This window comes from Ptychodera flava, chromosome 13 (assembly GCF_041260155.1).
Source record: "Ptychodera flava strain L36383 chromosome 13, AS_Pfla_20210202, whole genome shotgun sequence".
NCBI classification, from domain to species: Eukaryota; Metazoa; Hemichordata; class Enteropneusta; family Ptychoderidae; genus Ptychodera; species Ptychodera flava.
In genome coordinates this window covers 27,431,605-27,445,511 of record NC_091940.1, presented here as the reverse complement: position 1 = coordinate 27,445,511, position 13,907 = coordinate 27,431,605, and the positions used below count along the sequence as shown (strand labels likewise).

Genomic DNA, 13,907 nt, shown 5'->3' with positions numbered 1-13,907 from the left:
TGTCAATTATCAAACATCTATGAATGCATAGATATAGTTTTGTATTAAAATAGTATTTAAGTTTTCTCATACACTATCATGTACAGTGAATCAACATTATCAACAGCTGATCATCAATTAAATCCAAATATCAAAATTTTTACGCACACGCTTCCGCAAAAATATTGCGATCTACGTGTAATTTCTGTCTAATCCCTTTAAGGGGTGATTTCAAAATTATAGCAAATCAGAAGGGGAATTTTGAACATTAACACTTTGTGAGTTTGTGAGGAGGGTCATTTGAAAATATCTGAGAATCTTTTTTTTTGATTCTATCCCTCCAAGGTGTATGGTTGTGCAGCTTTACTCAAGCAATGGGGGGGTCATGAAATTTTTGTCATCTTAAAAGGGGGGGTCATCAATTTTTTGGTACAATGGGTAGGGGGGTTCACTTATTTTGCTTGATGCGCAGGAAGAATTTGCCGGCCCACCCCCGGCCATAATAACTGAACGCTCCCTTATACGCAAGATCAGGCCACAGAGCAACACATGGAAGATCAGGAGACTAGAAAGTTGTCAGGGAATCTTTGAATTCTGGCATATGAGAATAATCAAATATTAGAGAAAAAAAGATGGGGTCACCAAGCTTGATTTTCTAAATTTTCTCATCAGAAAACATAACACAAAAGTAAAACTTTAAACAGTAAAGACTTTAATTTAAATGATAAATGTGTGACTATTTTTAAACGATTTGTCATTATTACACCCAACATTTTAGAGATTAAAATGTTTATTTGATGGAATATTTTAACCTTCCAGCCAGTATTGTCAATTTTGAGCAGCATCTAGAATATTTTATTCTTTTAGTATTGTTAATTTTGAATAGCATCTAAATCATCTATGTATTGTAATTTTGACAAAATTCTTTTTGATAGGTCACTGTGCTTAGTTTTTCATACTTTTGCAAAATGTAGCCGGGAATTCACAATTTTCATACTCTTCCAATATCGTGTGCTTTTCAGCAGGTGCCATTGACCTGACCTGAGTGGGATTGACTCAAGTCGGCTTAGTATGATAAAGCCAAAAAGTCCACTGATGCGTTTAAAAATGAATCAATTTGAGAACTTGCCTAAAGGAATATTGCTCTACAAACTGTTAATAACAGGTAGTGTCGAACATCTGCGAGCAGAACTTCCAAATAAATAAATAAATAAATAAATAAATAAATAAATATGCGGCTATTTGATAATTGGGGGGACTTGAAATTTTTTGAGGATACTGAGGGGGTGAAAAAATAAGATTTCAATCGCGATTCTTGTAGCCCCCCCCCCCCACCTTATGTCCATTTAAATTACGGGCATTGCCACGGGATATCAGTACGCGAATAGGCGAAGGTTTTTGCCTAAAATGTTTACCGAGACGCAGCCTGCAACAAAGGAATCTAGTGAGTTTCCTAACCTATGGAGCAGAGTAACTGTAAGAGTGTCAACTGCTCGTTGCATCGATCACTATTTGCGTATATAGCGTTTGCCTCTTGAGAAGTGTTGGTTTCGAGTTCAGTTTCAAGTTCAATTTTGAGTGAGAGAGAATTCTGATGTGCCAATACACTGTAGTGATGTGTTTTCTAAATCCGCTCTGCGCCTACGTGCCCCATAGACGTGTGTGCATATGCCTGAGAAGAACCTCAGGCATATGTACACACGTCTATGGGCACGGAGGCGCAGAGCGGATTTTCAGAAAACACGTGACTGTGATGTGATTCAAACGATCGGGTGCGCGACCTTACAATGAGTCAGCTTATCCCGATTCATGGCTTTACCGTCCAAGGGACCGTTCAGTTTTTACGGCCGGGGGGGGGGGGCCGGCAAAATCTTGTCGCCGGTGTTCAAAAAAATATAGACCCCCCCCTGCATTTTTCGCGAAAAAATGATGACCCCCCCTTTGTCAGACGAAAAAAATTGATGACCCCCCCCCCCCCCGCTGAAAAATAACCAAAACCCATATGTCAAATTTACCAGCATGGTTTGGTTTGAACTCCGGTACGCGGCGCACTTTATTCGTGTAGCAGAGATGCCAGTGCACAAACTTCTCAGCCACATCCATGCAAATGTCTCTTACTTAGGACGACTGTAAGGCAATTTTGAACTTCATTTCCATAGACAACTTATGTCCATGGACATTGTATAAAGTAAACTTTATTGGAGTGGTTCGCCAAAGGCAGCCCTCCGGTTAAGAGGGTCATGGGCCATTACGTAAAGTCAACTTTATTCTATTGGGCAACCAAAGGTGGCCTGCTGGTAAAAAGAGGGTCGATCATGGCCATTGCACGAAGTAAACTTTACTGAACAGGGCCGCTGAAGGCGTCCGGCCGTTAAGATGGTCATGGGGTATTACAATAAAGTAAATTTATTGTAGTGGGCCGCCACAGGCGGCCCGCCGGTAAAGAGGGTCGATCATGACCATTGCATGAAGTAAACCTAATTGGAGTGGGCCGCCAAAGGCGTCTGCCCGTTAAGAGGGTCATGGGTAATACATAAAGTATATTTATTATAGTGGGCCGCCAAAGGCGGCCCGCCGGTAAAGAGGGTCGACCACGGCCATCGCATAAAGTGAACTTTATTGTAGGTATTATGTTTTTGAAAATGTGGTGACCCCCCCTTTCCTACCAGTGAAAAAGTGATGACCCCCCCTTCGCGGATTCCAAAATTATGATGACCCCCCCCTGGATTTTGCCGGGCCCCCCCCCCCCGGCCGTAAAAACTGAACGGTCCCCAAATACAATCGCAGATGTTAAACTCCACGTTTACGTTTGCCCACCTTGTTTGTGACGTCATCATTCTGTGACTCCTACTCATTTGAATGCCATAACGGTAAGCGTGGCATTAATTACTATCGACCTGATTGTACCCCACTGCACAAAAAGGACCGTCCATTCAGCGAGATGGAAACGAACATAAAATTACTGGTCGTAGTTCTGTTTATACTCCAAAATGCTCGCTTATGTAACTCGCGCACAGTATACTCTGCATTGAAGACCGAGGCTGATTCGGAGTCGCAGGTGGAAACAAGAAGAATCAATAGAGGTAAGTCGTGTGTCACACTTGCCTGTGGTTAGGCGAACGCCATTCTGTCAGGAGAGGCCGGCATTTGCCTTGTATCTATAATCACAAGCGACTGTGCCTTAGTCCATAGACCCTCGAGGGTCTATGGTTAGTCTTATGTTCCCTGCAGCCCAAAAAGGTATCCGATGGCGGGCTTTTCGGGGTGACTGACGTTTACATATTTTTAATATTTTGAGTTTCGGGCGATTTTCATGAATTTTAGCGTTATCGGGAAAGCATCAGTGCAGTATCGTCTTAAGTCCGAATGAACGATTACTGATTATGCAATTTACCAATCGCATGATACGTAATCTAAATATTAAAGGTCAAAGTGGACACAACATTGATGAGCAATATTCAAGAAGTGTTATGGCCACGAACTGACCGTGTCACGTGTCATAAATGCCATAGACCATCGAGGTAATGGACTTCCTATCTCACAATTGGTATGTATGTATGTATGTATGTATGTATGTATGTATGTATGTATGTATGTATGTATGTATGTATGTATGTATGTATGTATGTAACTCCACTTCAAAAACACAAAACACCCCAGCACTTACCATCTTAGTATTTGATGTGTAGATGCACCTAGCGATATAGACATGAATATCCTTCACATGGGCAAGATAGAGTCGAAAATATGCAAACGGGTCAAAAAGGCACTATCCTGCAAATTGCTAAAGTTGTTTTTGTATTTTGTGGCCAAATATTCCTGTTTTTAGTCAAAAAATCTTCTTGAAGCCGCTTTCCAATTGCTTTGAAATGTGGTTTACACGATCCTAGTGTTGAACTCAGATCTATTTATTTTGTGGTGAAATTTTCGTTTTCATATATTTTTAGCATTTTTTCCAATTTTTAGTCAAAACATAATCTACTCTGAGACTGTGTGTCTGATTGTTTGAAAATTGATTCGCGTATTCCAAAGGGCTACCTTAGAGCGTTTCCTCAAATTGTGGTGAAATTTTCATTTTTATGATTTTGCGACAATGGTAAAAACATTTCTTCTTTACTGAAACTGCTTTCATATTGCTTTAAATTTTGGTATGTATGATCTGATGGTATGACCTGATGGTGGCGTTCGTTCTGATTGCGGTGGAATTTTTATATTTTGTATTGTTCGGTCAATTTCCCCCATTCTTTGGTCAAACCATCTTTTCTGAAATTGCTTGTCGGGTTGCTTTTCAAGTAGTCACGCATGTTACTATGGTGAACTTTGTTGAGTTTGTTTAAACTGATGTTAATTATTGCACATTTGTATTTTGGGGTCTTATCCTTTTTTGGTCAAATAGTCTTCTCTGAAATGCTGATTCAATTACTTTAAAATTCGATATGAAGTTTCAAAGGGTTGAGCTATATCAGTTCCGTTCAAATTGTTGCAATTTTTCTGGCAATATTTGTCGTTTGGATTCCAAAAAAAAGCGAAATATCTCAAGTCAGAATTTCATATGTTGGTGATACTTTGTACAGAAACACAACCAAAGGCACCCCAGTCAATAATACGTTGTTTTTTGAATATTACTGCCTAATGAATTACCAAATATTGTTGACTTTGATTCCATTCAACTTTGATATAGTAAATGAATAACCAAGTTTTAATGTACCAGGCTGCAAGGTGTTGCAATGCACTTGACATTATGGATATTACAAGCTGAGGTCCATAGAAGCAATTAAATATACGTAAAGTCATTCTGACATGCAACATCTAACTGAATTTGAGTAAAGTGCCATTGACGCTTTTTTAACCTCCAGGCATAGACCATAGAGGTAGAAGCTACCTCTATGATACGATTGACAACTTCAAGAGACACATATTTTGATTTCAAAGGTAGAATGCGCCTCGGAGACAAATATTCGTGTTCTCAATTTTTTCTGATAGTTTTCAGGTCTACCACTTAAACGCTCTGTTTAAGAAAAATTTACCAACTTCGTTTTACGAAAAATCGAAAATTATATTTTCCCCATAGAATGAGCCTGGATATGACAGCCATTTTGAATTTTAAATATTAATAGTTTCTCTCCTATGCATATGAAAATTTGCACGGCGACTCTCGATATGTATCTTTGATTACGTAAAAGAATGGTTGAAATGGGGAAAAAGCAAAACTAGGTATTTTCATTTTCGATGTGCACAAACCTTGTAGGAAGCTACTTTGGCATCCTGCCAACTTGAAAAAATATTTTTAGTCAAAGCGAGGAGAATATCCTAAGTGTTAAATAATGGCTCCATGCTCATAGTCAAGTTGGTGGGTTTTTTTACGTGTAATCGATGATTGACAGGTACGGGAAACCATGGAAAGTAACCACGTCTTATTAAGTGTAGCGACTCAAACCACTGCATTATCTGTGATTATTTTACATAGATTTTTATACAGTGTAAGTTTCACCAGTTTGCTGCGGGAGAAACTAAACATTCCTGGCACTTCCTTGATAGTATCAAACAAAAATAAATGAAAAAGAAATTGTAAAATGTTATCATACGCATCAAAATAATGATTACTCTGAAGAACAATGGCCTGTGCTCTTCTGTGTTCTCATGAATTTGTGTTTAATTCAACTTGTTTCACTAGACCCAAACTACCGAGACTACCACTAAGCTAATAGTATTATAATATTTGGTTGTGTCATGAAAACTATGTGCAATTTCTGTTTGTTTTCTTTTCAGTTAGACGAGCTACAGGCGACTGTGGCGGTACCTACACCGGAACGGGGGGAGTAATTAGTTCCCCCAACTACCCAAGTAACTATGGCAACAACGCCATCTGCAATTACTTAGTAGAGGTGCCCACGAACTACAGTATTCTGGTAAGTTTTCTCAAAGTGGCTGGAATTTTTTTATGTGGCATATGGTTATTCTCTCCTATGTGTTTACAGTTCTACAGCTGGTTTCTATCGATGTCGTTTCTATTGTTAACTGTGTGACCTGTCATCACTGCTCCCTAGCTCCATGCCTTTACAAATGGTGACTGTCACGCGCTGCTCTTTTCAAATGTGTTGATTATGTGTACTAACTTTCGTCGCTGGTCCATTCAAATGTCGATTGCAATACCTGTGTGGTAGGACTGTCAACTCGGTGAAATAAACGTGACCCGAATTTGAAAACTGCTACCTTCAAACACAGTCCATCAATAACTGGTAAACTTCTCTGGTATATCAAAAATAAACATTTGAGTAAAACTTGGCCACCCTTATCTTCGATGCCTATTTTTTTCAGTGGGCACCACTGTTCACATAGTTCACATAATACTATGTTTATTCAGCCATCACTGAGCATATCTATCGTTTAATCCCTCAATTGGTTGACAGGGGTCGGCAGAATCAGGTGCAGCGCCGTCTTATTCCTACTGATCTGGTCCCTCCATGTGCGCAGAAAATCCAAAATGGCTGCTCCTGGATAAGATTGACAGCTTTGCAGCTTTAAGCTGCCTAGCTTCTTTCTGTTGCCGATTTCGACCCTCGTCATGAAATCAATGTTAACGTTAATATTTTTATATACAGCGATATATAAATCAATATTGAGTGTCTGTATCACATTAAGGTATTTCCACTTATAGCAAGTTATACACGGTTTAAAAGGATGAAAATGTTTGCCCGTGACCTTCAATTTTGGATGACATAGGCATACGCGAGCAGCCCCGGAAGATACCCGTCGCATCGGACATTTTCTCTGTCTTGCCAGACGTTTATCAGATTTGTGTCGAATATTTTTACTGGAAAAAGTAATTTGCCGAAGTAAAGTCAGCATTTCGGAGAAAACGACAGAGAATTAAAAAAATACATATTTTATAGAAAAAAGAATATTTGACAATGACTGAAAATTATACCCCCCGACTGTGACAGAAAACTGAAAGGCCTTTAAAACTTTTCAAAATCAGATATTTCGACTCGCCATACCGGAAATTTAGTTTTGACGTGAAATAAGTCATGACATGTTACAGTAGGAGTTTTCCGGGCGTCAGATATGTTGGGCCGTGTTATGATTTGAAATTAAGTGGCATCGTCTGCACATGCGCAGGATAGAGCCGGCAGTGCACCGATAGACATCTGAAGCGATTGTGAAGCCCGCTGTCACAGTGGGGTTGTTGATTCACTTGACTGCCCCTTGTTTCAACTCTCCTATTAGTTATTAGCACCATGATCAAGTTCACTATAGTTGGATCGAATAGCCAGATATTCGTCATATTTTCTGACCCATTCCTGGTTATATTGTATCGTAACCACCTTCACGAAAGACATAACTCGTTCGGATTGTTGCTTTGCTCATTTCATCGTCCCTTTCGCGTAAATGTATTGGACCATGGTCTTCGACACTTGGAATGAACCACTTGATGTGGAAGTACTATTCGTCTTTACAATGTGCGGGCCGTTTAACAAAGATGATCCGAAAACAATGAACACCTGTCGATGTCAGTATCATCACTAGTTAGCATAACATGGAGCTGACCAGAATGTCTGTTACATAATGAATTTTAAAATTTATGTGTGTAAACACTTTCAGCATTCCAGCCATTGATTGCATAGCAACACTCTTCTTCCATTCCAGCTTACATTTAATATGTTCAAAACAGAAAACGGACGTGATTATTTACACGTGTACGATGGAGCTGACACAAACACGTACGTGTCTAACGCAACTTTCACGGGTTCGTCTATTCCGAGTGACTTCAACTCGACAGGTAACCAGTTGTACTTGGTATTCGAGTCCGACAGTTCTGACACGAGTAAGGGCTTCTACGCAACTTATATAGCATATCAGCACAGTTTGGCTGACATTACCTACGGACCGGATGTTTCAGGTTTGTCAAACAATATTTGCAATTGTGATTGAAATTCAGTGAAAGTAAGCCGCGAGTTGCTTTTTCATTGTTTTGTTTCTGCCTTTTCAATGATACCATTAGCTGTTGATCCTGTGTTGCTTCAGATGTCCCCGCAGTTGTGTTAATGCCATACCCCAGTCCCTGTGTCCTATCTGTTTCCTTGTCTGATCGTCTCATTACGTAGAATGAGATAAAGTTTCAAGACAATATTAGAGTATGGCAATGACAGTTATGTTTTTGAGGACGTGGCAAGCAATATAAACTCATTTGCATATTCAATTACTCAGAAGTTAAACTTTCTAAAACTGACTCACAAGATCTTATGAATCTTGACACAGACATGCCCGTACCAACACATGACATATTTCTATGTCGTTTGGCAATTAAGTTATTCCCAATGGGACATGTAGGCTATTATGGATACAGTTGGCGACTCACCAAATTTGATGAAACTTGCTACATATGTTGATGATACAAACATACGCCAATAGTGAAATACGTTTGACAGTTTCACTTATTGCTAAATTGCATGTTTAATTATAGTTTTAATATAAACGATATTCAACCGACAACGGCACCAATTTGATGAAACTTGCTAGTATAATTGCTCATCGAAACATGACATTATGAAAAGCTCAGACGTCAATTTGTTTATCAAAATATCAATGCAGGGGGTTATTTATACATTGAAGGGCCAGTATTGCTAACATTTTTTTTCATTGTGTTTATTTTATGTGTCAATTGTAAGGTCCTACTCGATTCCTACAAGAATGTTGAAACATTCATTGTTAAGCTTGTCAACACAGCGTCTTAATGTGTAAAATACGCTGTTGTTGTTTACATCTGAATTCTACTCCGGACCAGAATTCACCTGTCAACAATAACAATGCAGTTTACACGTGTAAAGACCGAGTTGACAAGCCCAATTCTCTGTATATAACATGCTTTAAAGAGTGGAACAAAAAACAAATACAGTGAAAAAGTCATTAAAAGCTAGCATTATTGGCCCTTTTCATGTTAACAAGGTAGGTAAATAGTACCTCAACATATAATGCAGTTTGAAATGGAATTGGGAACTGCTATAAACACATTCAAAAATTCAAAGAATCGTCAAAAGTTACCACTTGCTCGGCCTATAACATTACACCATGGATATTTCAGCCATGGGGTCAGCGTCAAACGTATGGTCTGTTGGAGGTGTCATCAAATCACACGACGATTATCCGAGTTCTTATCATGATGGAATCGTCCCACCATCGCAGTATTCCTTGACATTCCTTCCTCTGAGTCCCTTCAAGAACATCACGATCAGACTTACTGAGGTCGATATCTATAACAACAATACCAGTGGAGGTAAGTAACTCACTTGTTCTTTTGATAACGGAGGTTTTATATAAAGTAAACAAATAGGAATAGGAAGGGTAATTTACAGATATAGGCTGTTTTTTTGAAATATTATACAGCTATAGCAATGATAAAGTAATAAGCACAGACAAGACACAGGTTATGCTTTCATAATAAAAATAGTTTAATACAAGACATTTATTGAACATAATGGCCTCAATTGAAAAAGAAGACTGTTGTCCTATCGAAATTAGAAGGAATTTCAGAAGTTTGCTCTTACGGGTGATTCTGTAAACGCGGTAGCAATAAATTTAACTTTCAGTTTTGGAGTTTACATGTTCATACGACGTGGCCGATTAATTGAATTAAAGGATACAAGAAACTTAAGAAAAAACTGTCCTTTCACACACATCTTTTATAGGCTGTGATGATGGGGACGTCCTTGTCTTGACAGATGGGACCACCGAGTACACGTATTGTGGAGACGGCAGTCAAACTGAAACTATTGTGGAGCTTTCTCTCGACGCCAGTTTACACTTTAACATTACTTCGCAACCTTCAGAATCGTACAGAGGCTTTGAGGCAAATTACGCCCAGTTCTATTATCGTAAGTGCATCATTTCCTCGCGTACTTTTGATATCTCTCGCCTGAAGTATGTCGTCCCTTAACATGTGATGGAGACATTTCAGCTTGAGAGTGGTTGTAGGTGTAAACACTGACTGGGTCAGGTAAATGTGATACTCACGGGCAATTTTGGTATCTAATCCCTCTGAGTATAAAATGTAGTCGATAATTTGTTTGTTGACGCTGATGTAACTTTGACGTCGCTAACTGAGTTTATACCATTGACATTCGATAACAGAACCATGCAATATGCGGCCATCATATACTTAATTCAATACTTCTATCATTCGTACATATTGCCAGATAGCATTTATCTAACTTCAGAGAAGCACAGGGAAATCTTCCATACGTTCTCTTTTTTTTTCTAGCAAACGGTTCTGACTGCTACGGCTCTGGCGAATTTCAATGTAACAGTGGTCAGTGCATATCGTACGTATTGAAGTGTGATGGCAGCAGACACTGTCCTGATGGTTCGGATGAGAATGGTTGTGGGAATAAGGGTGGTAAGTCTGAAATAGCTCTTTTTCTGATATCAAAATTATGACAAACAAACAGGCATTGTGGTAAACATTTTATCAACGACACAGCACCCATCATGAGTAACGACGATATTATAATAGACTTAATATTTCTATCCCTAGTCGGAAAAAATAGTTTTTAATTGCGGCGACGGGTAGCGGAAAGTAGCGAGATACATGCATGCATACACTTATACATTGCTTATATACATGTGTGTAGGGGGGGTGTGCGCGTGCAAAAGTTACACATAATTTCAGACTGTCTGAGACACTGCTTATGTCCACTATTAAAAATAATGGCTGCGTCATACATATACACATTAATTTGTTTTGAGATAAGACCAACAATAGTCGCAAGGCGGCCATTTGTTTCTATTTTCTCATATGTAGAGCAGCAAGGTCATGCCTGCACCATAATATTCCTTAAAGTTGGTATAAGGACAAGACTCCCAGTCATACATATGCACGTCAATTTGACTCAAGATACACTCAAACGCGACTGTCAGGCAGTCACCTTATTTTAATTTTCATGTCTGCGGTCCGTAACTGTCGATTTTCTTGTTATTGTTGCTTTTTGAGGGAGTTGAGATTGAGTACGGTTAGATTTGTGGAGGCTCATACGTTTTACCTTCAGACTTGCTTATTGGTAAGTGGCATTGATCGTCGTGCAATTAATCACCATGCACCATAACACGCAGGGACCGGTTATTGATAGTGACATTTGTCTTTGCATTTCCGTTCTACTAATCACAAGTATGATCGTCTTTGCAGGCTCTTCAGGTGGTTGGATCGGTGGCTTCATTGGAGCCATGACAGGGTTGACTTTTGGTGTAGTATGCGGAATGAGATATCACTATAGAAGACGAGGAGGGAAGTGCACGATTTCGAAGGATGCAGCCGCAGCAGTAGCGAAAGAACCTTCGGCATCAGATCCCAGCAAGTCGAATCCCTACGGTCCAGTCTGATATGTGCTACCTTGGTTGTCCTCTGCCACTCCGTTCCTAAAGACAATCATTTACTATCAAAGCAAAAAGCACCTTTGAGACAGATATTTGAACTCTCAAACGTATACAATAGTTTTCCTGTATATCCATTATGGGGATCATATTGAAGCTCCTGCAGGTTAAAGTTCTCACAGGTTTCTTTTTGCGGAAAGGGTTAACACAGAAATGACAGTCATTTTTTTTATTTCAATTGTGAGGAACTATTCATTCATTTGTCTCTAACGTACGATTTTTTCACGGTACCCTCTCATTTGTTTCTTCTCGATTTCGGAAAAGAATGGTTTAAAGTTTCCTTACAGAAAGTCTGATCTACAGTTTAAGCTATCACAAGACACCGTGGTGAAAGTCTTTCGATCTAAGGCCCTTACTACCTTGTCAACAAAAACACGCAATCTCGAGTATGGTAAAATATTGTGCCAAACAAATTGTGCCAAATGAATAGTATTAGACAAGGAATGTTATATATATATATATATATATATATATATATATATATATATATATATATATATATATATATATATATATATATATATATATATATATATATATATGGATGGATGGATGGATGGATGGATGGATGTATGCCGGCAGGCAGGCATGCATGTATCAACATGGAATTGTCGATTGTGTGAGTGAGTGAGTGTTTGAATGCTCGAGTAATTGATTGATTGATTGATTGATTGACTGATTGATTGTTTGATTAATTTAGAGATTTAGTAATTAGGTGATTTATCGGACAATTGACCGACCATCTACTGGTGACAGCGTATACGTTTCTTTCATCGTGGGCTTTGTCTGGTCATTAGCCTTTGAGAACGGACTGCTTCAGAAACGACTTGACAATCCCTTTGGGAAAGCGATACACTTACCTTACGATACACTTACTGATGTGACAATCCAATATCTGGGATGAGGTTCAGTTTCAGCCAAGAGCAATATTATTTTTACTTCACTCTGTCACTTTTTCACACTGAAACGCATTATGAAGCTTTGTTATTGTTGTATACTCCATTGAGTTGGAGAAAAACATTTGAATTAGCCGATATGTAAAAAGTTAGCGGGAGAGGACTTATCAAACGCTGTCTTACATGGACTGTAATTTTTAGAAATTTTTACTTGCAAAATTTTAGTAACATGAGTGTATAGGCAAATGAGTACAATCACAATGCATTGAAAAAGCTGCTTAGACATTGTAAAGAACGTGTCAGTTTTCAATTCTGAACAAATAAATAGAAATGGACTTTTGTTTTAAATTTCCCAACGTTTGATTCAATGCGATACACTCTCGCCTAACTGTGGGCCAGTGCTTTCATTTGCGTAAGAAACTGCACTTTTGCTATCTTTTTAAGCTATCGAAGGTTGTAAACCCTGCTCTTAGCAAATCAGGCTTTGCAATATCCAGCGTGGCTTGATACTTCTAAGCTGATCATCGCTTGTATCCATTCGTAGTTGCAAATGCGCCCAAAAGATAAAATATAAACGTTGTTATATTGATTCGATTCCTTGTGTGATTGCGAGTTGAATAATAGACCTAGTATCACCTTTTTTCAAAGAATTTTTTTACTTCGATTTCAAATATAAAATCATTTCCCATGGATCATCTACACAATTTTCGGAATGAGGAAAGCAATGTTTCGCCCAATTGTCAAATTTTATTCGAACAGCCGACAATTAACTCTTCGGCGGGATCTTCAGGAGTTCAATAATTTAATAAGAATTTGCCTAGAAGCCGAAAGTATCTCGTCTCCGACCCAGTCTTGGTTAGCGAACTACTTTCTACCAACGCTGTGTAATTTCAGGGATCGGACTGTTCAGTTTTAAAATGTCATCTTGTCACCATCAACCGGCTTATAAAAACCGGTACATTCTTCTGAGACGAGTGATTTGTCCAATATAAAGGCTGTTTTTGTGGCTACAGTATTCTCATCAACGGAACCTGCGCACTATGAGCGTATCGGCTATTTGTGGTACAAGATCGCCGATTGGCAATGGATAATTCATTTTAGCAAAGGGACGGGTAGCGTTTAATGTGCAACATGGTAGCTTGTCGTTTGAACATCATACAATGAACTTTGTTGTACCATTTTTACAATGTACGCAATATTGCTACAAGTAAAAACAATAATGTCAATTGAGAATATTCGGGAATCGATATTCACGAACGCTACAGTCTCGCTACAGTTACTACATTTTAGCATGACGAGCAGACGTACGTACCCGAGAAGCGTTTTAACGAATGGAAAATCTCATTGATACCGGTGACAGTGATAACCCTAACTTTGATGTATTTGAAGAAGAGTTTGGATCAAATGACGCTCATGAGTCATGGCAGTGGAAATATACTTGCACGCAAGATCAGGCCACAGAGCAACACATGGAAGACCAGGAGACTAGAAAGTTGTCAGGGAATCTTTGAATTCTGGCAAATGAGAATGATCAAATATTAGAGAAAAAAGATGGGGTCACCATGCTTGATTTTCTAAATTTTCCCACTCTCGTCTGAAAATAACACA

At 38.8% G+C, this 13,907-nt stretch overlaps 1 protein-coding gene across 1 annotated transcript; it reads left to right on the top strand.

Moving 5' to 3' along the window:
* The first annotated feature begins 2,827 nt into the window (after nucleotides 1-2,827).
* Nucleotides 2,828-12,647, top strand: LOC139148034 (scavenger receptor cysteine-rich domain-containing protein DMBT1-like). The gene is made up of 7 exons (XM_070719301.1): nucleotides 2,828-3,062; nucleotides 5,749-5,888; nucleotides 7,627-7,879; nucleotides 9,062-9,253; nucleotides 9,666-9,851; nucleotides 10,238-10,372; nucleotides 11,159-12,647. The coding sequence occupies exons 1-7, from the start codon at nucleotides 2,921-2,923 to the stop codon at nucleotides 11,350-11,352; spliced, it is 1,242 nt and encodes a 413-aa protein (XP_070575402.1). The 5' UTR covers nucleotides 2,828-2,920; the 3' UTR covers nucleotides 11,353-12,647.
* The last annotated feature ends 1,260 nt before the right edge of the window (nucleotides 12,648-13,907 follow it).